The sequence below is a fragment of the Nerophis lumbriciformis genome, linkage group LG10 (assembly GCF_033978685.3).
Source record: "Nerophis lumbriciformis linkage group LG10, RoL_Nlum_v2.1, whole genome shotgun sequence".
In the NCBI taxonomy this organism is placed as follows: domain Eukaryota; kingdom Metazoa; phylum Chordata; class Actinopteri; order Syngnathiformes; family Syngnathidae; genus Nerophis; species Nerophis lumbriciformis.
This window is the reverse complement of record NC_084557.2, coordinates 33,898,729-33,925,733: the sequence shown is the minus strand read 5'-3', so window position 1 is coordinate 33,925,733 and position 27,005 is coordinate 33,898,729. Positions and strand designations below refer to the sequence as shown.

Genomic DNA, 27,005 nt, shown 5'->3' with positions numbered 1-27,005 from the left:
CCGAGGCGAGAAAGCTCACCAGCTCATGATGTTAATATAGCAGCAACAAGCTAAAGCAGCAAATGTAAGTTCTGATTTGCAAATGGAGCAAGTTACTCGTGTTTGACATGTTTAGTGTTACATGTTCCCTTACTTTTTTAGTTTTTGCTCACAGTGTTGTTGCCAATGACCACAGCCATTTATTCTTTCTTTTGCTCACCCATGTTCGTCTTTGTGCGAAAAAACAGGAGCGATTTATCGACAAATAACTTTGTCGGCGACACATTTTTATCATCAATTCAGCGTTTTGTCCAACAAATTTGACCTGGTAGAGTGTGCTCTCTTTGTTAAATGCAAAAACAAAGAAAAACACTACCACTACGAGAGAGCGCAGTACCGTCCGTGGCGGCTATCCTCGGTGCCATCTTGGATGAAAAACAAGGGAAACATTAAAGACCACAAAGGTCCATTTTTTTAATAGAGCTGATGCAATCAGCTTCCACTTCAGAGATGCTATTTCTACATAAAGCAACAAAAGTAAAACACAACAAACCCCCCCACCCCCAAAGAAGAAATAATACATGTTGCGCGCATTAGATTGCACCATAGACAAACAAAAGAAAACGCAATTTCAACAGCCAAATGTTGGTGACGGCGGAGAACCCCCCCCCCCCCCCCCCCCCCCCCCAAAAAAAACCTCAGCCTCTTGCGGTTATTTATCGCACCAATTAAGACTTTGTCTATTTGATGTCGATTAATCGTGCAGCCCTACTCTGCGGTGTTCCACGCTAGAGCTGCAGCTATCAAATAGTTTAGTAATCGAGTATTCAATCGAATATCCCAATCGAATAAATCATATTTTTGCCTAATTTTTATTTATTTATTTTTGTCCTGTCCAGCTCCTCAGGCAAATCATATAGTTGATGTACAAACCCCGTTTCCATATGAGTTGGGAAATTGTGTTAGATGTAAATATAAACGGAATACAATGATTTGCAAATCATTTTCAACCCATATTCAGTTGAATATGCTACAAAGACAAGATATTTGATGTTCAAACTGATAAACATTTTTTTTTTTTTTTTTTGCAAATAATCATTAACTTTAGAATATTATGCCAGCAACACGTGAAAAAGAAGTTGGGAAAGGTGGCAATAAATACTGATAAAGTTGAGGAATAATCATCAAACACTTATTTGGAACATCCCACAGGTGTGCAGGCTAATTGGGAACAGGTGGGTGCCATGATTGGGTATAAAAACAGCTTCCCAAAAAATGCTCAGTCTTTCACAAGAAAGGATGGGGCGAGGGTCACCACTTTGTCAACAAATGCGTGAGCAAATTGTTGAACAGTTTAAGAACAACGTTTCTCAAAGTGCAATTGCAAGAAATGTTGGGATTTCAACATCTACGGTCCATAATATCATCAAATGGTTCAGAGAATCTGGAGAAATCACTCCACGTAAGCGGCATGGCCGGAAACCAACATTGAATGACCGTGACCTTCGATCCCTCAGACGGCACTGCATCAAAAACCGACATCAATCTCTAAAGGATATCACCACATGGGCTCAGGAACACTTCAGAAAACCACTGTCACTAAATACAGTTGGTCGCTACATCTGTAAGTGCAAGTTAAAGCTCTACTATGCAAAGCGAAAGCCATTTATCAACAACATCCAAAAACGCCGCCGACTTCTCTGGGCCCGAGATTATCTAAGATGGACTAATGCAAAGTGGAAAAGTGTTCTGTGGTCTGACGAGTCCACATTTCAAATTGTTTTTGGAAATATTCGACATCGTGTCATCCGGACCAAAGGGGAAGCTAACCATCCAGACTGTTATCGACGCAAAGTTCAAAAGCCAGTATCTGTGATGGTATGGGGGTGCATTAGTGCCCAAAGCATGGGTAACTTACACATCTGTGAAGGCACCATTAATGCTGAAAGGTACATACAGGTTTTGGAACAACATATGCTGCCATCTAAGCGCCGTCTTTTTCATGGACGCCCCTGCTTATTTCAGCAAGACAATGCCAAGCCACATTCAGCACGTGTTACAACAGCGTGGCTTCGTAAATTAAGAGTGCGTGTACTTTCCTGGTACGCCTGCAGTCCAGACCTGTCTCCTATCGAAAATGTGTGGCGCATTATGAAGCGTAAAATACGAAAGCGGATACCCAGGACTGTTGAACGACTGAAGCTCTATATAAAACAAAAAAGGGAAAGAATTCCACTTTCAAAGCTTCAACAATTAGTTTCCTCAGTTCCCAGTTGTTTATTGAGTGTTGTTAAAAGGAAAGGCCACGTAACACAGTGGTGAACATGCCCTTTCCCAACTACTTTGGCACGTGTTGCAGCCATGAAATTATAAGTTAATTATTATTTGCAAAAAAAAAAAAAGTTTGAGTTTGAACATCAAATATCTTGTCTTTGTAGTGCATTCAATTGAATATGGGTTGAAAAGGATTTGCAAATAATTGTATTCCGTTTATATTTACATCTAACACAATTTCCCAACTCATACGGAAACAGGGTTTGTAGATAGATGCCCATATCGGCTGTACAAATTTACTTTAAAAAGAGAAGTGTGGGATACTTTTCTTGTTGCCTTATTTGCATTTTGACTTTATTAAATTGATTTATATTATTTTAGATAGAGATAAAGGTAGATGAGATAAATCTAAAGGTAAAATGTAATGTAGAAATCTACCCAATCGCATGAAATATAATAATAATTTTCTGTCGAGGCTTGCGTGGCAACACTTTTGTGCTGATAGAAATGTTCCTCTTTTTTTCTCAAAGGGTGCTCACATGCCGCATCTTCATCACAGTGGTAAAACACAGTACAAAGTCACCCGCAATAAAAACCTTTGAGGGTTGAAGTCCTGTTAGTTTTACTAATGTTTTGCATTTCAAATAATCATGCAGGATTAATCTCTTAAGAGTTTAGCACAACTTTTAGAAGTGAACTTCAGGGATTTTGACTTCAGAGATTCCACTGTCCTCTTACATTTTTGCTCGATGAATCTCAATCGATATGAAATGGAACCCACAGCCCCGCCCTGGATGTGCATTAGTCCGTCACGTGCTAAAGCTTTTAAGTTTGCAGGGGTACATGTGAGCAAATATTACTGAGCTGACATGACAGCACTTAGTCCTATTTATAAACCACTGTTTTGGCAAGTATTACATCAAATTTTACATATTGACAAGGGCTGCTGCTAAGTATAAGTTTTTTGAGTAAGAGATGTCTCTTACCTGCTGAAGGTTTCGACTGACACTTCAGCCTTTGTCAGAGTTGCCCCAGCTGTCAGCAGGTAAGAGACATTTTTTAATCAGAAACACATTTGTTTGCACACCAAAATCACGCTTGATCTTGGGCTGCAGCTAGGGATGTAACAATATGAACATTTCATATCACGGTTATTGTGACACAAATTATCACGGTTATCATTATCACAGTATTGTTGAATGTGCTTTGTGTTTTAAAGTGTTTTTTTAAAATTATTAATACCGGTAAACAGGTTTTGGGCGCATCACTTCCGGTTTATGTGATGTCACGCAAGTTCGCTTCCTGTTGTCATTATTCTTTCGAGTATAAATTATACATCTAAGATAATACAGTCTGTGGATTCAATGTACACAATTGAATAGTTTAGTTGCTCAGACAGCAATGTGTTTATACACGTTTAGATTGGTGTATATAGTCTCTTGTATTCGTGTTTAAGCTATCTAATGAGCTATTGCTAGCATGCGTCGACAGTAAATGAGCAGTATCACCAGTTTGTGATCAATGTGTTGTCAATTTCGGTTTTACAATAATTTTAATTTAAAACACTAATTCTAACAGTCAGGAATTGTACCACAGTTTATCATTGTACCGTTTATTGTTCCATGAATAGCTGCAGCTATCTATTATTTTAGTAATCCTATAATCTATCGATTTGTTTTTTAGATTAATCGGATAAAACACACTTTATTATATACTTAATTTAGGGAAAATATGATAGTGTTTTGGCACTTTCATTGACTTCCAAATAGGGTTGTACGGTATACCGGTATTGGTATAATACCGCGTTACTTATGAATCATATTCGGTACTATACCGCCTCTAAAAAGTACCGGTCAGCCACCACCATGTTAAAAGAGAATGTTCATTTCTAGTTTTTTAATTATTTTTTATTAATGTTTTTAATGATGATATCAATGAGGGCTTTTTTAATCACTGCTATCTTGAAATTGTTACTAATATTGATGCTGTTGTTGTTAATGTTCATTTTTGTTTCACTACATTTGGATTTGTGTGTCCTCAATTGCTCTGTTTATTGTTGTTTTTAATGTTGCTGGGACGGGTTTGGTTTTGGAATTGGATTGCATTGTTGTGGTGTTGTTGTCTATTGTTTTGTTGATTGATTAATAAATTCATTAAACAAACAAAAAAAAGAGAGAGAAAGTAAACGGATATTAACAGTAAATGAACAAGTGGATTAATAATTCATTTTGACAAAATAATAGAATGATAAATGACACAATATGTTACTGCATACGTCAGCAGACTAATTAGGAGCCTTTGTTTGCTTACTTACTACTAAAATACAAGTTTCTTGTATGTTCACTATTTTATTTAAGGACAAAATTGCAATAATAAACAAATGTTTAATGTACTGTACATTTTTTTTTGTTAAAATAAAGCCAATAATGCAATTTTTTGTGGTCCCCTTTTATTTAGAAAAGTATTAAAGTATCAAAATACAATTTGGTACTGGTACCAAAATATTGGTATCGGGACAACACTACTTCCAAATAAAGAGTGAATTCAGTAACCTTGATATGTACATATTCTAAAATGTGTATGTATTGTACAATTTAACACATAAAAAGATATTAACTGAAGTGTTGTTTGAAAACTTTTTAGCATTAACATGCAAACTGTATACTAACTGTTTTTACTTGCCCCCATGTGTTGAATAAAACTTTTGTTGTGCAAGTCAAGCTTAAAAGATGGCATTAGCTGCCTGCCAAAATAGACTTTTACCTTGTTTTTCTGGTTGTCTGCCCTGTAAATACCAAGGGTGCTTTCTGGTAGTACTGTAGCATCGATGTTGTATTGTTTTGGAATGCCTGCTCCATTTGACAGTGCACCATGTTTTTTGTCTTTTTAGTTAAAAAATGATCCCAAACTTTTTAAAGCTTCTGCCCTTTGCGTTAGGCCCTTAACCATTTCTCTCTGCCACTCTTCGCTGTTTGCCGGCACACAGATCACACAGGGCTCACACTCTCATGCACCACTGGTCTCATGTGCACTCTATTGGATCTATGTTTGTGTATTTTAAGTTCCAGGCATTCCATGTGGTCCGTATTTTTAAATGTTGCTATTATTTACACTCATTTAACAATTAATGGAAGCAACTAAATACAGGGTTGTACTGCACGGTTAGCTTTTTCACTACTACCACAGGGGCTACTAAATGGAAAAAAAAATAGGAGCTATATGAAATGGCCTAAATAACACAATTTTACTGTTAACACTCAAGAAACACGTACACAGTAACACATGTGCACTCATTAGAGCTGGGCGATGATATGATCGTTGATTGTGATTAATTTGAGTTTGATCACAGTGATCAGCTCTGAGCATATTTCCTTGATCAAACATGCCGGAAAAGTCCGTTACAAGTTACCGCAGTAGTAAACAGTAGGGAAGCAACAATACTTGGTATTATCCCGTACGGAACTATCTACCTTTATTGACTGTGATCTTGTGTGTGTCCGTGAATGTGTGTGTGTGAACATATGCGACCATCTCGTTCCACGACATAATTAATGTTCAATCGCGTTGTGTCTCATCCCCTTACACAGCTGGAAGTGCAGCCCAGAAGAACAAAATAAAGAAATATGTCTAACACTAGCATAGAAGTGGAAACACAACATTGAGAAGGAGCAGTGACTTTAGTTTCACTATCTGCTGCAGCTCACCAGTAATCCTGCCACGAATGCGGACTTGCAGGCACTCAGAATGTCTATGTGACTGTATTGGTGCCGGCTGGAAGAATCCACACACCCACTAATTCAATCAGAAAATCCATTTTTATATCTAAATATTTTTCGATCAGATGTTTTGTTTGTGTCTGCACAATTTCCTCTCCTCTGATATGACATGTACTAAAAAAATACTTGTCTCTGCTGTCAAGCACAATAGTACCGCTATAAAAAAACAAAACTCTTTGCTTTGTGTGTTGCTCGTATGTGTGTACGAGAGAGGAGTAAGTGACAAACATGAACGCCAAACTAATTCCTCAGACCTTGGCCTTGCAATGAGGTGGCGACTTGTCCAGGGTGTACCCTGTTTTCTACCCGAGTGCAGCTGGGATAGGCTCCAGCTCCCCCGCAACCCCAAAACCCAAAAGGGACAGGCGGTAGAAAATGGATGGATGGATATATGGATGGATAATCAGTAATTGTAAAGAATATAGACACCTTAAAATATTATGTTCTGTTAAACCACTAATGGTTACATAAGCTTGCTGGGGGTGTTCTTGTTATATTTTTGTTTAAAAAATATAACAGAGCAAGTTGCAAACAGCTGAGCCCCTTTTAAACTATGCATTCCTTTCTATTTCTTGTATTCTAATTTTTCTAAAAAAATATTTTTTTTGGTGTTGTTATGATATGGTTATAATAATAGATGGGTACATTTATGTTGAAAATGTGTCTGAAATGAAACAAAACTGCCACAAAGGCATGACATACACAATTCTAATAAGATAGCATTTTAACAACATAATACCTAAATAAATTAGTAAAATTTAAATGAAAACTAGTAACAACAAATATCAAATGAGGTGCTGATTTCAACAAACAAAACAATCGATGTGCCTGTTTTTGTTCGGAGTAGGGCAAAAGTTAAAGTACATTAAATTGTCATCTGAAAAGTGCAGAGATTTTTATGTGTTGATGAGCCACACCTAGAGAAAAGAAGAGACAGACGGAAGTTTGTAGAGGCCACGTTAAAATACTCTCGCTCGTCTGATCATTCGCATTAGAAGCACAAAATATAGCTGCAATTGTCTGCTGACCAGCAACACTTTTTCTTCAGTGGCATTTTTGCGTTCTCTTTCGCTGTTTCCCGTCTAAACAGAAGCAGCATGTATGCGCAGACGTCGTCTGGCAAAACAGAACTGCGACCGCCATTCAAAGTATTTTTCAGCGCTGCCAATGGACTGTTTATTTCATCGACATGAATGAGCACAACATCAAGCAGTGGGAACATGGATTAAGTTACTATCAAGTTAGTATTTTAAGTTGTTAAAACAAAATCTAAATTGTTTTGGTAGTAGCTAAGCTAGCATGTCGCAAAAGCACCGATGCTGTGATCACGTCTGCGCTGAGCAGATGCGCAAATGGATTATTATGGCGTTTATTGTCTGTTGACAACAATGTTTCTTTTCCTCAAATCGTAGTCTATTTGATCCACTTACTGATTTGTTATAGGAGAAAAATGAGAATGAAAGGGTTGAAATTTGTTGATTATTTAAATTAGAATCGTTTTCACGATTTTGGCAGCTACGATTAAATGAGTGATCGTCGGCGATGTTAACACATTTTAACCGCAAAACACGACCCCACGCATTGCCATTTTCGAGAAACCGGAAATGCTTCAATCCATCTGCAATGACATTTATTTTTTAGTCAGTCCTTTGTATTTTATAAATTTTATTATTAATGAATTGTTTATGTCAGGGGTCACCAACCTTTTTGAAACCAAGAGCTACTTCTTGGGTACTGATTAATGCGAAGGGCTACCAGTTTGATACACACTTAAATAAATTGCCAGAAATAGCCAATTTGCTCAATTTACCTTTAACTCTGTTATTTTTAATAATTAATGATATTTATCTTTGTGGAAACACTGATCATCTTAATAATTTCTCACAATAAATATATATAGAACAGTGGTTCTTAACCTGGGTTCGATCGAACCCTACGGGTTCGGTGAGTCGGGCTCAGGGGTTCGACGGAGATCAAAACACACCAGACTCATCGTGTAGATAAAAACTTCTCCCTATCGGCGTATTACGGATACGGCAACAGCAGAAGTCAAAATGATTTGCAGGTGTGTAATTTGTTGTGAGTTTATGCACCGTGTTGGTTTTGTTGTTTGAACAAGGTGATGTTCATGCACGGTTCATTTTGTGCACCAGTAAAAAAACATGGTAACACTTTAGTATGGGGAACAGAGGTGGGTAGAGTAGCCAGAAATTGTACTCAAGTAAGAGTACTGTTACTTTAGAGATTTATTACTCAAGTAAAAGTAAGGAGTAGTCACCCAAATATTTACTTGAGTAAAAGTAAAAAGTATGTTGTGAGAAAACTACTCAAGTACTGAGTAACTGATGAGTAACATACACACTCATATCATATATATATATATATATATATATATATATACTGTATATATATATATATATATATATATATATATATATATATATATATACATACATACATATACATTGATATATACAGTATATAATTTATATGTATTTATTTTTGCTGTTTTTGTTTACATGTTAAAGGTGTTTTAATGAATATACATGCATGTTTAACATATAGATTCCTTTCTTTCATGAAGACTAGAATATAAGTTGGTGTATTACCTGATTCTGATGACTTGCGTTGATTGTAATCAGACAGTTGTGATTATAACGTCCACATTTTCAAATGGAGGAGAAGAAAAGTTCCTCCTTTCTGTCTAATACCACATGAAAGTGGTGGGTTTTTGGCATCTTATTTGTCCAGCTTCCATATTCGTTTTTATACACTTAACAAGAAATATATTGGCGTCAAACTCCGTAGCCTGCTAACTTGTTTGCGCTGGCTTTCGGAGACTCTTGTTTTGAAAGCGCAGGCGCGATGGAGCGGCACTTTTATTGTGAAGACAGGAACGTCCTCATGTGCGGTCAGTCTTTAGGCTTTTGACGGGATGTACGTTTGAAATAAAAAGGTATCTTTTTTCCTTCACACTTTTGATTGATTGATTGGAACTTTTATTATTAGATTGCACAGTACAGTACACATTCCGTACAATTGACCACTAAATGGTAACACCCCAATAAGTTTTTCAACTTGTTTAAGTCAGGTCATGTGACCACCTGGCTCTGTTTGATTGGTCCAACGTCACCAGTGACTGCATCTGATTGGTGGAACGAAGTGAAACGTCACCAGTAAGGCAGACACTTTGAAGGTCTGTCTGACAGACCAAAACAAACAAAGCGTGCATTAACAGATCGATAAAAATTAGTAGCGAGTAGCGAGCTGAATGTAGATAAAAGTAGCGGAGTAAAAGTACCGTTCCTTCTCTATAAATATACTTAAGTAAAAGTATGTTGCATTAAAACTACTCTTAGAAGTACAATTTATCCCAAAAGTTACTCAAGTAGATGTAACGGAGTAAATGTAGCGCGTTACTACCCACCTCTGATGGGGAACATATTCACCATTAATTAGTTGCTTATTAACATGCAAATTAGTAACATATTGGCTCTTAACTAGTCATTATTAAGTACTTATTAATGCCTTATTCGGCATGGCCTTATTATAACCCTAACCCTCTGACCCTAACCCGAACCAAATTACTCTAAATTAAGTCTTTGTTACTTAGAATATGTTCCCCATACTAAAGTGTTACCAAAAACATATAATAACGTTGTCTTGAATTTGAAAAAAAAAGGAGGGTTCGGTGAATGCGCCTATGAAACTGGTGGGGTTCGGTACCTCCAACAAAGTTAAGAACCACTGATATAGAAACAGATAAATATCAATATGCAACACTTTATTTTTTATATTTTCTCTTAGTGCACATTTTTCAAATTGAACATTTTCAAATAATCACTTCTAAGACAGTCTTGTGAAATCACAATATCCCATTTTAACTAGCTAGCCACTAACATTTTTTAACAAATCATGAATTACATTGCACCATGTTTGTACAAATAATAACTCATGTAAAATACAAAAGTCAACTCTCAAATTTTTAAATAAATCATGTCACACTTTGAACTGGACACCAAATCTGTTATCTGTTTCTTTGTCAGTTAGTGAAGACCAAGTCTTTAAAATATTTTCTTGGATTTTCAAATTTTATTTGAGTTTTGTCTCTCTTTAGAATTAAAAATGTCGAGCAAAGCGAGATCAGCTTGCTAGTAAATAAATAATATTTAAAAAATAGAGGCAACTCACTGGTAAGTGCTGCTATTTGAGCTATTTTTTAGACCAGGCCAGCGGGCTACTCATCTGGTCCTTACGGGCTACCTGGTGCGTTGGTGACCCCTGGTTTATGTAGTTTCATTTTTAAATTATTGCCAAGTTCATATACTGTTTGTTTAAAATAGAAAGTGCAATAAAATATGTTTTAATTAACAGTAAATAATCGTGATTTCAATATTAATGAAAATAATCGTGTATATTATTTTGGCCATAATTGTGCAGCTTGATTACTTATTTTTAGTTGCAAATGTGATGGTTGCACTGTACAGCCCTGGAATAGTAATCAAAGCTTTTTTGTAGGGCTTCACGATTAATCGCAAAAACATATACAGTACAGTGAGCCTTGCAACCCGCCAGTGTGAAGTGCCGCAAAGAAACACAAATTTGGAGGAAAAACATAAGATTACAAAGCCAAATGTCCCATTGTGGGAATATTTCAGCCTCAAATCGGATGGGCAATATCAACATCAACACGGACGAACGAGCAAAAATGCCGTCGCGAGCACGTGTTAGCAATACACAAAAAGACAATGTCTAACCAAATTTTTCTAACTGGGGTAAAATGCACTTCAAAATGTTCAATATCTATTTAGGTAAAATTTTAGCTTACAGAAATGAGTCCATTTTATATCTTTTTTTTTTCATTTTGGATAACAAAGGTATTTACCTTCCAATTATAGCAGTATAATGGTAAACAATTCTATAGTATTATAGCAGTACAATGGTAAACAATTCTACAGTAATGACGGATAAAAGTAGATATCCATTTAAATCGTTACTTGCATTATTATCATATTATGATTACATTACATTATGAACACGGTATAGTTTTTTTTTATCAATTATTTCTTCAGTTTAAGAGCATGATGTAGACAAAGTAAATAATTGCATATTGTTCCGTGTGGCACTTTGCAACAAGAATATGTTGATTGACAGTCTAAAAGTAAACTGTCTTTCTTCACTCGTTATTTTTGCAGTTTTATGCATTTTTATGTATAAATTATTAAAATCGCAAATCAAATCGCAGGATGACCTTTTAAGTAGCTTTCCTGTGATTGTGCAGAGTTTACGGTTTCTATTAACTACATGTGTCCGTAAATGTCTGGATTATCATTCAAGGTTACTCATAATGAGTCAAATAGAAATGGGCACAGATTTTGGATCTTTTATAGGTACCGACCGAATTCTGTACCGAGTACTGAATCACGTAAAATCAATCTGATGGTACTAACATACCATACCACACCAACTTTATTTATAAAGCCCTTTAAAAACAACCACAGTTGAAAAACAAAGGGTTGTACACCACAAACAAAAAGCAGATAAATGCAGGCAAAGGACAGACTAAAACATATACCGGTAATTTAAAACGGAGGTAAAATAAATATATATGCACATAAAAAAGAGCAGAAAGAGCAATTTGTTAGATAAAAGGCAGTTAAAAAGTTAAAAACAGTTTAACAGTTCAAAGTCTCATGCTGGGTTAAAGCCAGTGATTAAACGGAGTACTGACCCACACAAAATCAATCGGTACCAGTTTTTGATACATGGGTTGCAGGTGACCTCACATCCGGTTGGATACTTGGCATTGGTTCAAGCAATTGGCGAGCAAACAGGCGTAATAATAGTGGGCTGTCTTGAGGTAAAGTTACAATTTTCAATGCCAACAAAGCAAGTATTCCTTACAAAAAGCACTTGAACATTAGGCTCCCCTTTTTAAAATGTGCTATGTTGATGGTAATTTACATTATATATGCTATATACATGCTATTGATTAGCATTGGGGATTTTACATGGCGTTTTTAACACCTCCAAATTTGGTAATGAAAATACAAATTAAGATGCATGCTACAGTCAAACAGTATGAGTACAATACCTAGAGGCAAACACTTTGTAGGGATCAACAAAATACAAGACTGATACATTTAACTTAATGGTAAAGACTACTTTCTGACTATGGCAGCACACCTAGGACAAACTGAAATGAATGCGTACTGCCTGGCAAATGAGTTGAAAAGTGTAAAAAAACAAAACAACTTGACAGCACAGTTATTACTGTTAAATGTTAAATTAAAAAAATGGATTATACTAGTAAGCTGAAAATTAGAACCTTTGACGACTGATACTGATTCTGAAATTGGTACCGTATCAGTACGAATGTGATTGGTACCCAACCACAGAGTCAAAATTATATACCTAATGAAGTTGGCATTACATTCTTAAAATGCAATATTATACGATGAGATGGTGCATTTTTTTAGAATGAAGAACATCCTGCACTGACCATCCTCTTTTATGCGATTTTGATTACCGGTAGGTAAAACTGAATTCTTCTGTTTTCTTTTCCAGTTGACTACCTTCTTGGGCAAGCCTGCCCCCGCCCCCAAGTGGTCATCATGGGGGACGATAGTGAGTGGATGAAGCTTCCCATCGACCAAAAATGTGAACATAAGGTACTAATTCACAAATATTTTCTGGAGCCAAACGTCAACAAAGACAAGACTGCACAATCAACACGTTAAAACATAAAAGGGTGTGATCCTGTCTGTGTGAGAGGCAACTGTGTCAAGGATATTGTCTTTGTTACATTGTTAAATAAACATAAATCTAGCAAATGGTGAACTGAATCTCAATTGGAACAGCTCTTAATTTTGATCACCTTGGATTTTCTATTTTCAAGAAAATAGACCCTCTTTCCTTGTTTTTATTTAAAATAAGGAGGTTTATTTACTAACACACATAATGGACCCCACTCAATGTATTGGAAGGCTCCAAATTGTTGATTTTTTTTACTTTTTACCTTGGCCATTTTTGTTTTTCCAGGTGTGGAAAGCCCGTTTGAATGGTTATGAAGAAGCTCTGCAGTTGTTCCAGAGGATAGATGACGAGAAGAGTTCAGAGTGGGGGAAGTACCTCGGACTGATCAAGAAGTTTGTCACCGAGTCAAATGCCGTTGCTCAACTTAAAGGACTCGAGGCGGCCTTGGCCTACGTTGAGAAAGCCCATGTTGCTGGGAAGTGAGTGCTGAAAATTTCAGTGGATACCTCTTTCAAAAAAATGCTGTTGTTAAAGAAATACATAAATGAGTTGTAACTGTCAATCCTATGATTATATAAAGCACATGGCCATAAAACAGGGATAGTCAACTAAATTGTTTTGGATGCCACATTTCCATGAAGCTAAAGACCAGCAAGGCGGAGCTCCCACTTATTTCCTGCATTTGAAACCATATCCTCCTGCCGAGTGCGGGAAATGCAAATCTTTACGAGGCGAACAAGACCACTATAACAATCTCCCGCTAAAATGCAGGTTACTGTGGTGGAATCATTTACACAAAGTAGGAACTTTGTATGATGAGAAAGAAGCACAGTGGAGAACGATGACTAAAGCAGTTTTGTAGCGTGACGGAAGAGTTAGTGCTGCAAAGGGTTCTCGGTATTTGTTCCTTTGTGTTTATCATTCTTGTTTGGTGTGGATTCACAGTGTGGCGTATATTTCTAACAATGTTAAAGTTGCTTATACGGGCACCCTCAGTGTAAACCGTATCGCTGTTGATGAAGTATGCGTTATATTCACGTGTGTGCGTACAGAAGCCGCTCATATCTTGTGACCGGGCGGGCACGTTGTTAGAAGGGATGAAAAGCGGACGTGACGGCAGCCCGTAGAGGACGTTAAAAGCAGTGCCTGTAAGGCACGCCCCCAAGACTGTGGAATACGAGATATAATGACTGAGGAACACCTTTGTTCGATATTGAAGGTTGCCTCAGCTCAAAGCCTGAGCCCCGACATTAATGAACTAGCATCCCAGAAAATATGTCAGGTATCTGGCTTGGGCACATCAGATTAGATCAATGTGTTGCAAATTGAGCAGTTTAAAGTCCTGAATGGTTGGTTTATTCATTATTTTATTTCCAAATTTATTAGCCTGTGGAAAAAGTTAATGTTGATGTTTACCTCAGAAGGCTGCAAATAGAAAAGAGGCATTCAATTTTTATTTTATTTTGCATGTCACTATAAAGTTATATAAGCCTTGCTTGTTCAATATTTAATGCAAAACTTGTTTGGGTCCCTGTTAAAAGGTTAATTTGTTCAACCTTGGCCCGCGGCTTTGTTCATTTTTAAATTTTGGCCCACTCTGTATTTGAGTTTGACACCCCTGGCCTAGATAAATGAATACATCCTCACAAATACACTGGAACCTCTATTTGCGAACCTTTCGGTTTACAAACTTTTAGATCAAGCCAAATATGCGTCTGTGTGCGAACAATGTCTTTGTGTATGAACGCTTTATTCATTCATTTTATTTTGTGTCCCACTGGCAGCCATTATGTTCTTGCTTGTAATGAAGAGATTGAGGAAGCCGCTCGACTTTATACCACAGCAAGTTTTTAATTGTGACGAAAACAGATTTTTCTGGAAAAAGATACCAAAACGAACTTGTTTCACAGTGGAGTAGAAGACTACCTCTCGTTCAGCATCACCTCTTTCAAGTGATAGTAATTTATCACCTCCTTGTTAGGGTTGTTTGATTTACAGTACTATATAGCACTTTAATATTGTGTTCAAAGTACAAACCTTAACTGAAATAGGGACTTTTGTCCAGGCTGGAACTCATTATTCATATTCACATAGATTCTTAAGGAGAATTTTGCTGCTCTTTTCAAATGTTTTGATTTACAAACCCTGTTAAAGAACCAATTAAGTTCGTAAAAATAAGTCCCATTGTATTAATAAGAATAGGAAGCATTAAATGCATTTGTGAAAAAGGGAATTTTGTGTCCTTGCCTTTTTAGAATGTTGAAATCAAATGTTGGCAAAGCCAAATTATCCAACGCCTGTAAAATAACAGCATATTTCCACACATTTCACTCTTGATACATCTCAACTTTGTCGTAAAAAAAGGTGCGGAAGCAAGCCTAATAAATGAGCCCTTCGGTGAATTGCCTACACTCATGAAATAAAATTTGCCTGTGAGAACAAATTTTTCCCAAAACATTTTTCTGTTAATTTCAATTAATCTTACAACATGAACCTAATCCTTTCATTCTCTCCTGTGTGCTGATTTAATATAGAACTAAAATATAATAATCATATGTATTTTTCTTTATTTTTCAGGACAGCGGGTGATGTCGTTTCGGGCGTGGTGACCAAAGTGTTTAACCAGCCAAAGGCCCGGGCTAAGGAGCTGGGCACAGACATCTGTCTGATGTATATCGAAATAGAAAAAACTGAGGTGGTGCAGGATGAGCTTCTGAAAGGACTGGACAACAAAAACCCCAAGATAGTTGTGGCCTGTATTGAAACTCTGAGGAAGGCTCTCTGGTCAGTGCGACTTTGCTATACATAATGGTTTACCTTACACACTTTCCTTATATAGAAGGATCACTTTAGCACGCATTTTGTAACCTTGCCACATTTCATGACCATAGTATGCATACAGACCAGACCCGATTCTATCCTGTTCGTGTTGTTGCTTTTCCACAGTGAGTTTGGATCTAAAATAGTGACTTTAAAGCCTGTGGTGAAGGTCTTACCCAAACAGTTTGAGTCTAGAGAGAAGGCGGTGAGAGATGAGGCCAAGCTGCTTGCTGTAGAAATATACAGATGGATCCGAGATGCTTTGAAACCTTCCCTACAGCATATCAACTCTGTACTGGTGAGACATGCTCATATCAGAGAACAATATACACGTGCAATTCGTCATTAACAATAAAATAACTGTTTGCGTTTGCCTGTGTGTCGCCTAGTTGAAGGAGCTTGATGAGGAGTGGGTGAAGATTCCTTCAACCCCACCCAAACAGAGTCGGTTCCTGCGCTCCCAGCAGGACCTGAAGGCAAAGTTTCAACAGCAACAGGCAAAAGGAGAACAGTCAGACGGTATTTTTATTAACTGCATCTCAAGCTACTTATCGTACTATAGTGCTCATTAGGGAATAAGTCTATACAGATACCTATGAATTTCCGCTATTATCGATCCTTATTCGATACCCCGATCAAAATATAAAGACTGAACCCATGCAGTTTTAACCTTGACTTTTACCTTTTTACTTTATTGAATACTGTTTCAGAAGAGACCTATTGTATGATGATATTAAACTACTTTTAAAACACTTCCTTGTGGTCCAAATAATAAGTATTGAATGTGCTGAAAATTGTGCCTAGTTTTTCTCCACAGTCACTTTTATAACCCGTTTTTTTTTGAGTATGTCTCAAAGTTGTTTGATTCTGGAGGCGTTGCCAAATTGCAATTGAAACCACGCCCCACCCTCTCCAAAAGACTCTGCTAAGCTTCTCCCCCTCTGGTTGAGAGCTTGACTTAATGTCTAAATAAGTGATTCCACCTTTCGGTGACGTCATAATTAGCCAGAATGCAAAACCGCGAAAAACAGAGGTAATAGGCGCCAAAATGCAAGAAGTTTATGATTTCACGCTTGGACATTGTTTAACGAAAGTGTCAAACAATGTATTAATTATAAATCAGATAAGAAAAATTCATCATAAGTGTCCTTCAAGACCAATGTGCGTCTTATTTTCTGGCAAACCAGCCGCATAAACGGTTTGTTGTGAAGCGGATTTACTCCGCCTATTTTTTGCGTGTTGGTGACAATATTTTTGACAACCCGAGTTCCTATCATAAGTCTTTGAATTGATTATCGTTGAGATACTATGAGCCGCAAGACATTTACCTCCTATGTTTTGCTGTGTAAAATAGGTAAGCTAATCTTAAAAAAACAAAACAATTGTATGACTAAAATTAAGTTAGCGTTATGTTCAGCAAAATACTTTTGATTGATGGTGTTTCTGATGTTGACCTGTCTCTTCCAGAAGAGGAAGAGGAGGACACAGTGGCTGCAGTTGATGCTTATGAACTTCTAGAAGCTGTGGATATTCTCTCTAAGTTACCCAAAGACTTTTATGATAAAATTGTAAGTTCCATGAACTGTATTGTGTATGAATGTATTATGTTCATCAGCATGCACAATTTAGTGTATTTGGTGCAACTTCACACATTTTTTTTTGTTTCTTTTCTGTTTTTGTAGGAAGCTAAAAAATGGCAAGAGAGGAAAGAAGTCCTTGAAACAGTTGACGCGCTAACAAAAAACCCAAAACTAGAGGGTGGGGACTATGGAGATCTTGTTAGAGCACTCAAGAAGGTTAACTGGATTGTGTTCATTTCTTTACATTCTGAAGAGAGTTTTTTTGTGCAACTCTTCTCCTTTTTGACTGACTGTTGTGTATTGTAGGTTGTGGGGAAAGATGCCAATGTCATGCTGGTTTCAATGGCTGCTAAATGCCTGGCTGGACTGGCCACTGGTCTCAGGAAGAAGTTTGGAACATATGCTGGACAGGTAAGTTGTAAGAAAATCTTAATTTCAAAGCAAATACTTTTTTGGTGACCTCCCACAGCATACATGTGTTTATACATTAACTTAGTGTTATTTGATTTTTTTCATTACACTGTGCTGTCATATCATTATTTTGCTGATTAATGCATTCAATGTTCGTGTGCCGTAATTTGTTCTAAATGTCATCCTTCCTTTGCTCTGTTACGTAAATAGAAACGGCATCAAAATAGTTTTATACAAATATGAAAGGATGAGAATGTAAATGTGGAGAACGACCCAAAAATCCTATATTTATATTACTGTGACTGATAATCACTAAATACGAATTGGTATTTATTTGTGTAAATTATTTATCGTTACCTAATTCCCAGGTTGTTCCAACTATTCTGGATAAATTCAAAGAAAAGAAGCCTCAAGTTGTCCAGGCACTGCAAGAAGCAGTTGATGCCATCTTTCTCACGGTAAGTTTATGCCAACGGTAGTTAAGTTCTGAACACCACCTCATTTTATCACCCTACTTGATTATTACTGACTACTGATTTGATTATTATTATTTGAACAACAAAGAAAAAATGCTGCATTTAAAATTAACAAAGACCTGTTTGCTCTTTCTGTCAGTTGTCTCCTTTTGATGGTGGATGGATTACTTGATAGTGTTGCAAAAATAAGTCAATTATAGGGATCCTAGTAATTATTAGTCACTGTGGCACACATGAGCCATTCTTAGCCTGCTAATGAACAATGTTGTCAATCCTATGGTCCTTTGCCTTTTACAGTGGTACTTCGGTTTTTGTGCGCCCCACTTTTTGTATGATTTGTTTTTCTATAACATTGTTTGCCAAATTTGTGCCTCGGTTTTTCATATACCATCTGTTACCGTACAACCAAACACTAAACGTAACACGTTTGCCCGTGTATCATTCCCCAGAATCACGTGTCCAAACAAAGAATCCCACATGTTGGTGACTGAATGTTTTTCATCTTTGAGTACGACTACAAAAGACAGTTGCAAGTGACAGCACTTTGACAAAGAATGTTATATTTAAGTAAGAGCTTGTAGCAAAATACAAAGGTTGCGTGCACGTGGTCCCTTGCCCCCTCCGCTTATTGGCGTCTTTGCCAACAACTGTCTTCAATAAAGATAAGTGATGTTAAATGTTTTGTTTTTTATTTATTCAGCATTTTATGTATTTGTTTTCTACATTAAGACTTTCATGTAAAATAGTTTTTTATAATGTTGGGTGTCTGGGATTGATTAATTGGATTGACATTATTTCTTATGTGGAAAAATGATTGCATTCGGTTTTCGTATAATTTAGTCTTTGTCTGACCTTTTGGGATGGATTAACAAAAAATGAGGTACCACTGCACAATGTTTGTCTTCTAATTAAATAGAAGAGTGAGGAAAGAAAAAAAGGTTTTCCGGTTAGATTGCTTGCATTGATTTGATTCAGCCCTAGATGCTGCAAACCATATATCCACAGCCAACTCAAGACTGACATTTATGCCTTGATTCCCAAGAGTCTAATGGTGCAGTGGAAATTCCCTGTACTGATTTATTGTCTGATTTTTGATATGTGAAACTCTCTTTTAGACTACACTGCAAAATTTGTCAGAAGACATCCTGGCCGTGATGGATAATAAAAACCCTTCCATTAAGCAGCAAGCCTCTCTGTTTTTGGCCCGCTCCTTCAGACACTGCGCTCAGGCCACACTGCCTAAGGGTGTCCTCAAACCCTTTTGTGCTGCCCTCATCAAGGTATTTGTTCATAGTAAATAAAGAGTAATTGTTTATGACCAATGTTACACATTTCTCTCCTCACATACATTTGTTTATTTTTCTCTATCAGCAAGTGAATGACTCTGCTCCAGAGGTGCGTGATGCTGCCTTTGAAGCTTTGGGGACTGCCATGAAAGTGGTGGGCGAGAAAGCTGTAAACCCTTACCTTGCTGATTTGGATAAACTCAAACTTGACAAGGTATAAAAACGGCAACTGTAGAATATGATCAATTTGAGTGGAAGAGAGCCTTCTGTCAGTTGTATGGCCACAAAACTTGTCATTTGCTTACTGCTGCTCTGTGGTGATTGTACGTTGGCAGATAAAGGAGTGTGCTGATAAAGTAGAGCTTCCAGGAGGGAAGAAAGGTGCTGGAGGGGGAGGAAGTGTCAATAAGAAGCAGGCGGCCAAAGTGCCGCCTCCTGCAGCTGAAGCCCCATCTAAGTCATCTGCCCCACCCAAAAAGACATCAGGTGGAGCCTCCAGCAAGGTAAAAACGTAAATGTTTAGTTGTTAAAACATTATTTGCAGGAACCGCAGAGGTATTGCATGGGGGTTGTAAAATTGATGGTTGTTCAGACTTTTATTGTATTCTTCTATCTTCTTCCCTGTAATTTTAAACGTCTTCAAATACACATGAACATTGATTTAACACACTGTTTTGTAGTTTAGAAATGGGAGAGGCATGGCCACCCTTCTCATTATATTTTGCAGATTCAAAATAAAAACATGAACAAATAAGAGTCCTGTAAAAAAAATTATTCACATCCACATCACAATTCTTACTATTACTATTCTTAATCGATTCAAATAAAAAAATTCAAAAAAGATTTTTCGACATTTTTAGGCCGTCTCTGCACTTCCTCGCATATGCTGCCATATACTGGTGTATACGTCAGAAGCCAAAAGAAGCTCTTAAACCTTTAACCTGTTGTGAAAAGACTTATGATTTATAAACAAAATAATATATTGGAAGAGGGAATCGTTTTAAATTGAGAATCGATTCTGAATCGAATCGTCACTTTTGGGAATCAAAATCTAATTGAAGCTTGAGTTGTTGTAAGATTCACATCCCTGATAGATAAATAAATATATTATATTCATCTTAGCCTTTACAAGGTATCCGCGGGGCTTTAAAAAGTCTTAAATCCTATCATTTGAATTTAACTGCTTAGAATGTCTAACATTCTACTAAAATCTAATAAAATGTCTTAAAAGGGAACTGCACTTATTTTGACATAGGCTCCACCACCCCCGCGACCCCGTAAGGGACAAGCGGTAGAAAATGGATGAATGGATGCCTATTGTTCACAATCATTATGAAAGACATGGCGACGGATGGATTTTTTTTAATGCATTCTTATTAATATATATATACGGTATGTAAATAAATGTCTGCTTACAGCGGAGCCAATGGGAGCTACCCCCCCCCCCCCGACCCCGTTTCTTTGCCGGGATTATAAGACATTGCCTAGCAATTGGCATCCTAATGACAGCGGACCTTGCACGATAGGTGATGTATTGTAATGTTTGTTAGCTCTCATAAAGTCTGCAGTAAGCAGAAATCAGTGATGAAGAAAAAAAAGAAAAAGCAAACGTCGAGATGCTTTTTTGAAATTAATGCTTAAAGTATTCTTAAAATGATCAAAATACGTAAATATAAAATGTTATTATAAATGTGCCCGTTACTACATTACATATATACTTACATCATGTATATAAAACCCTAATAGAGGTGTTTGGATGTTTTTTAGGGACTCTACCGGCAGAATTGAATGGCTCCCATAGGCTTCATTTTAAGTGAACTTTTGATTGAATTTATTTAATTAGAATGCATTAAAAAAAAATCCATCCGTCGTCATGTCGCTGATCATCTACCAAAATCCTGACTGTGTAATGTCTTCTTTTCATGCTCTTTATTCCTTTGTCTTGCAGTCTGCTGGTCCACCGAAGAAAGGCAAGGCGGCTTCTGCTGCCGCTGGGAAACCAAAGAAGACCACAGACAGTAAAGAGCTTACAGAAAGTGAACTGTCGGTAAGTATGAAATATTATTAGGCCATTGCGGCAATGTAGCCACATTGCTGCTGTCAATGACATCTCTCAATTCCTGGGGCCTCATGTATGAAAAGAGTTTTGTGGATTTCTTACAAAAAATGGACGTACGTTCAAATCCAAAAAATGGCTTAAGCCGAAAAAACAATGCATTTACCGTATTTTCCGCACTATAAGGCGCACCGGATTATTAGCCGCACCTTCTATGAATTACATATTTCATAATTTTGTCCACCAATAAGCCGCCCCGGACTATAAGCCGCGCCTACGCTGCGCTAAAGTGAATGTCAAAAAAACGCTGCGCTAAAGTGAATGTCAAAAAAACAGTCAGATAGTTCAGTCAAACTTTAATAATATATTGAAAACCAGCGTTCTAACAACTCTGTCCCAAAATGTACGCAAATGTGCAATCACAAACATAGTAAAATTCAAAATGGTGTAGAGCAATAGTAACATAATGTTGCTCGAACGTTAATGTCACAACACACAAAATAAACATAGCGCTCACCTTCTGAAGTTATTCTTCATTCGTAAATCCTTCGAATTCTTCGTCTTCGGTGTCCGAATTGAAAAGTTGCGCAAGCGTGGGATCCAAAATGGCCGGTTCCGTCTCGTAGAAGTCATCGGGAGTCAGTGTCGCTGTTGTTCTGTGAATCCTGCCTTCCGGAAAGCTCGGACCACAGTTGTGACCGAAATATCTGCCCAAGCATTTACGATCCACTGGCAAATGTTGGCGTATGTCGTCCGAGGCTGTCTGCCCGTCTTAGTGAAGGTGTGTTCGCCTTCGGAGCTGTGTGAAAAAAGCCACCCGGCCTCTTCGCGTAAACTTCCCTTAACCACTCGCTCATCTTTTCTTCATCCATCCATCCCTTCGAGTTAGCTTTTATGATGACGCCGGCTGGAAAGGTCTCTTTTGGCAAGGTCTTCCTTTTGAATATCACCATGAGTGGAAGTTAGCATGGCAAGCTAGAACCACAGTGAAGGATGACTTCTCATTCCCTGTGGTGCGAATATTCACCGTACGTGCTCCCGTTCCACAGTGCGGTTCAGTTGCTGTGAAATACGGTAGTAATCCGTGTGCGGATGGAGAGATTGCGTCTTTTTATGAACCGGATCGCTTAGTAGGAGCCATTTTGTGGTCTTTACAGATGTAAACAGGAAATGAAACGTACGGTGATATCCGCGCGTTTTTTCTTCTTCTTCCGGGGGCGGGTGAAGCGCTTCCTGTTCTATGGGGGCGGGTGAAGCGCTTCCTGTTCTATGGGGGCGGGTGCTTTCCTTGGCGGTTGCTTGCGTAGAAGAAGAAGCGCTTCCTGTTCTACCGGGAAAAAAGATGGCGGCTGTTTACCGAAGTTGCGAGATCGAAACTTTATGAAAATTAATCGTAATAAAGCGCACCGGGTTATAAGGCGCACTGTTAGCTTTTGAGAAAATTTGTGGTTTTTAGGTGCGCCTTATAGTGCGGAAAATACGGTAAGTGTGCGCGCCCACTAATCCAAGCAGATTTCTTTTTTACATCCCAATCAACATGGAGTTGATCGCACATGTTGGCGTGGCAGGGCACACCCAGACCACGCCACTTCATAAGTACGCAAATCATATTGAAATTAGTCATGTGTCTGATATCTGCACACTCTGCCCAATCAAAATTTATTAAGAGGTGCTTCTTTATCGTGGTTCCAGCAAAAGAAAAGAGTGATTGGAATAGTGTGTACGGGCTCGTTAATGCTGTGAACCACACACAGGAACAAATAAGAAATAAGTGGTACTACGTCAGGAAGAAGGGGAAGAAGAAGATGGATGTGCATGGCCAAAACAGGCAAAGGGACCGGAGATAAAGTAGTGCTGCACTCGTTTGAAAAAATAGTCGCTGCAATGATATTAATATTGTATTAGATTTATATAGTGCTTTTCTAGACATTTAAAGTGCTTCACTGAGATCCATAAAACTAGAAGTGGTGGGTGTCTTTGTTTACCCCAAATATGAATCAATTTTGTGTAACTTGGTAGGGCTGGACAATAAAACGATAATCAATGTCGCAATAGACACAAAATGTCTTCGATAAAACGTTCGATATACAGTATGTACTTTTTTCTTTGTCATAAGAAACAAGTAGTTGCAAAGCAGTGTTTTCCCCAGAACATTTGTTATTTAAGGTGGTGGGAGGTGGCGTTGCCCGGGATAGGCAGTAGGACGGGGAAGGGGGTGGGTGGAAGGAACAGTATAACTCGGCCTGTCGCCATCACGTCTCCACCTCATCGCTGCCACCACAGTCTGGGGGGGGGGGCAATAGACTACAGACTCTGATTCAATTGAACACATTGTTTATTAAAAAATAACCAAATAACAATATCTTATAAAAAATAAAAATATTAGAGAAATAAAGAACCCTACAATTTTTGGTTTTGTTTTCCGCTCCATTTGCAGAATGGCGATATACGATATATATCTCGATATTTTTTCCGTAAAGTATAAACAAAACACAAAACAGTCCTAGTTACTTGAGATACTAAGTATGTCCTTATTATGACTTAGTAAGTCAATATTTTGACTGAGTAATTTGATGTTAGTTTGTCTAAATTGTCAGACAATCGCTTCTCTGAATTCTCCATCATGTCCAGAAGTCTCTTCTTTATCTGGACGTCTTCTTCTACTGCATTCAGCAACTTTGTCTCTATTGGAAGTTTTTGTTTTAGTTTGTCGTGCTTGTGGCTGTTGAGTTTTGCCTAGTGAAAAAAAAAAAAAATATTATTTATATATTTATTTATAAAGATTTTTACAAAATTACATTCAATAATCATGAAGACATTATTTGGGATAAACCCACTTTAGCACAGGTGTAAGATAGTGACATGTTATTTACAACATGTCAAATGGCCCTCAACATCGTCGGGAAACAATGTGTGTCAATAAAGCACTTCGGGGTATTTTAATTTTGACAGAAAAAATATATATTTAATGCAACTGCAGTGTTACTTAACTCAATATTCCATCCATCTTCTTCCGCTTATCCGAGGTCGGGTCGCGGGGGCAGCAGCCTAAGCAGGGAAGCCCAGACTTCCCTCTCCCCAGCCACTTCGTCCAGCGCCTCCCGGGGGATCCCGAGGCGTTCCCAGGCCAGCCGGGAGACATAGTCTTCCCAACGTGTCCTGGGTCTTCCCCGTGGCCTCCTACTGGTCGGGCGTGCCCTAAACACCTCCCGAGGGAGGTGATCGGGTGGCATCCTGACCAGATGCCCGAACCACCTCATCTGGCTCCTCTCGATGTGGAGGAGCAGCGGCTTTACTTTGAGCTCCCCCCGGATGACAGAGCTTCTCACCCTATCTCTAAGGGAGAGCCCTGCCACCCGGCGGAGGAAACTCATTTCGGCCGCTTGTACCCGTGATCTTGTCCTTTCGGTCACAACCCAAAGCTCATGACCATAGGTGAGGATGGGAACGTAGATCGACCGGTAAATTGAGAGCTTTGCCTTCCGGCTCAGCTCCTTCTTCACCACAACGGATCGATACAGCGTCCGCATTACTGAAGATGCCGCACCGATCCGCCTGTCGATCTCACGATCCACTCTTCCCTCACTCGTGAACAAGACTCCGAGGTACTTGAACTCCTCCACTTGGGGCAGGGTCTCCTCCCCAACCCGAAGATGGCATTCCACCCTTTTCCGGGCGAGAACCATGGACTCGGACTTGGAGGTGCTGATTCTCATCCCAGTCGCTTCACACTCTGCTGCGAACCGATCCAGCGAGAGCTGAAGATCCTGGCCAGATGAAGCCATCAGGACCACATCATCTGCAAAAAGCAGAGACCTAATCCTGCAGCCACCAAACCGGATCCCCTCAACGCCTTGACTGCGCCTAGAAATTCTGTCCATAAAAGTTATGAACAGAATCGGTGACAAAGGGCAGCCTTGGCGGAGTCCAACCCTCACTGGAAACGTATCCGACTTACTGCCGGCAATGCGGACCAAGCTCTGACACTGATCATACAGGGAGCGGACCGCCAAAATCAGACAGTCCGATACCCCATACTCTCTGAGCACTCCCAACAGGACTTCCCGAGGGACACGGTCGAATGCCTTCCCCAAGTCCACAAAGCACATGTAGACTGGTTGGGCAAACTCCCATGCACCCTCAAGGACCCTGCCGAGAGTATAGAGCTGGTCCACAGTTCCACGACCAGGACGAAAACCACACTGTTCCTCCTGAATCCGAGGATCGACTATCCGGCGTAGCCTCCTCTCCAGTACACCTGAATAGACCTTACCGGGAAGGCTGAGGAGTGTGATCCCACGATAGTTAGAACACACCCTCCGGTTCCCCTTCTTAAAGAGAGGAACCACCACCCCGGTCTGCCAATCCAGAGGTACTGCCCCCGATGTCCACGCGATGCTGCAGAGTCTTGTCAACCAAGACAGCCCCACAGCATCCAGAGCCTTAAGGAACTCCGGGTGGATCTCATCCACCCCTGGGGCCTTGCCACCGAGGAGCTTTTTAACTACCTCAGCAACCTCAGCCCCAGAAATAGAAGAGCCCACCACAGATTCCCCAGGCACTGCTTCCTCATAGGAAGACGTGTTGGTGGGATTGAGGAGGTCTTCGAAGTATTCCCTCCACCGATCCACAACATCCGCAGTCGAGGTCAGCAGAAAACCATCCTCACCATACACGGTGTTGATAGTGCACTGCTTCCCCTTCCTGAGGCGGCGGATGGTGGTCCAGAATCGCTTCGAAGCCGTCCGGAAGTCGTTTTCCATGGCTTCCCCGAACTCCTCCCATGTCCGAGTTTTTCCCTCCGCAACAGCTGAAGCCGCACACCGCTTGGCCTGTCGGTACCTGTCCGCTGCCTCAGGAGTCCTATGAGCCAAAAGAACCCGATAGGACTCCTTCAGCTTGACGGCATCCCTCACCGCCGGTGTCCACCAACGGGTTCTAGGATTACCGCCTCGACAATAGAGGCGCGGAACATGGTCCACTCGGACTCAATGTCCAGCACCTCCCTCGTGACATGTGCAAAGTTCTTCCGGAGGTGGGAATTGAAACTCTCTCTGACAGGAGACTCTGCCAGACGTTCCCCGCAAACCCTCACAATGCGTTTGGGCCTGCCAGGTCTGTCCGGCATCCTCCCCCACCATCGCAGCCAACTCACCACCAGGTGGTGATCGGTTGAAAGCTCCGCCCCTCTCTTCACCCGAGTGTCCAAAACATGAGGCCGCAAATCCGATGACACAACTACAAAGTCGATCATGGAACTGCGGCCTAGGGTGTCCTGGTGCCAAGTGCACATATGGACACCCTTATGTTCGAACATGGTGTTCATTATGGACAATCTGTGACGGGCACAAAAGTCCAATAACAGAACACGACTCGGGTTCAGATCCGGGCGGCCATTCTTCCCAATCACGCCTCTCCAGGTTTCACTGTCGCTGCCAACATGAGCATTGAAGTCCCCCAGTAGAACGAGGGAATCACCCAGGGGAGCACTCTCAAGTACTCCCTCGAGCAAATCCAAAAAGGGTGGGTACTCTGAGCTGCGGTTTGGCGCGTAAGTGCAAACCACAGTCAGGACCCGTTCCCCCACCCGA

General features: G+C 39.3%; 1 protein-coding gene across 4 annotated transcripts in view; it reads left to right on the top strand.

Moving 5' to 3' along the window:
• The window catches only part of ckap5 (cytoskeleton associated protein 5), an 86,623-nt gene that overhangs the window by 4,560 nt on the left and 55,058 nt on the right, over positions 1-27,005 (top strand). For all 4 annotated transcript variants that reach the window (XM_061969788.2, XM_061969786.2, XM_061969787.2 and 1 more), the window contains exons 2-14: positions 12,597-12,700; positions 13,071-13,264; positions 15,363-15,569; positions 15,732-15,903; positions 15,995-16,124; positions 17,073-17,173; positions 17,288-17,401; positions 17,492-17,596; positions 17,965-18,054; positions 19,188-19,352; positions 19,444-19,572; positions 19,694-19,861; positions 21,307-21,405. In XM_061969788.2, coding sequence (XP_061825772.1) covers positions 12,644-12,700; positions 13,071-13,264; positions 15,363-15,569; positions 15,732-15,903; positions 15,995-16,124; positions 17,073-17,173; positions 17,288-17,401; positions 17,492-17,596; positions 17,965-18,054; positions 19,188-19,352; positions 19,444-19,572; positions 19,694-19,861; positions 21,307-21,405 — 1,731 coding nt within the window. In that variant the 5' untranslated portion in view covers positions 12,597-12,643. The remainder of the gene's footprint in view (positions 1-12,596; positions 12,701-13,070; positions 13,265-15,362; positions 15,570-15,731; positions 15,904-15,994; positions 16,125-17,072; positions 17,174-17,287; positions 17,402-17,491; positions 17,597-17,964; positions 18,055-19,187; positions 19,353-19,443; positions 19,573-19,693; positions 19,862-21,306; positions 21,406-27,005) is intronic.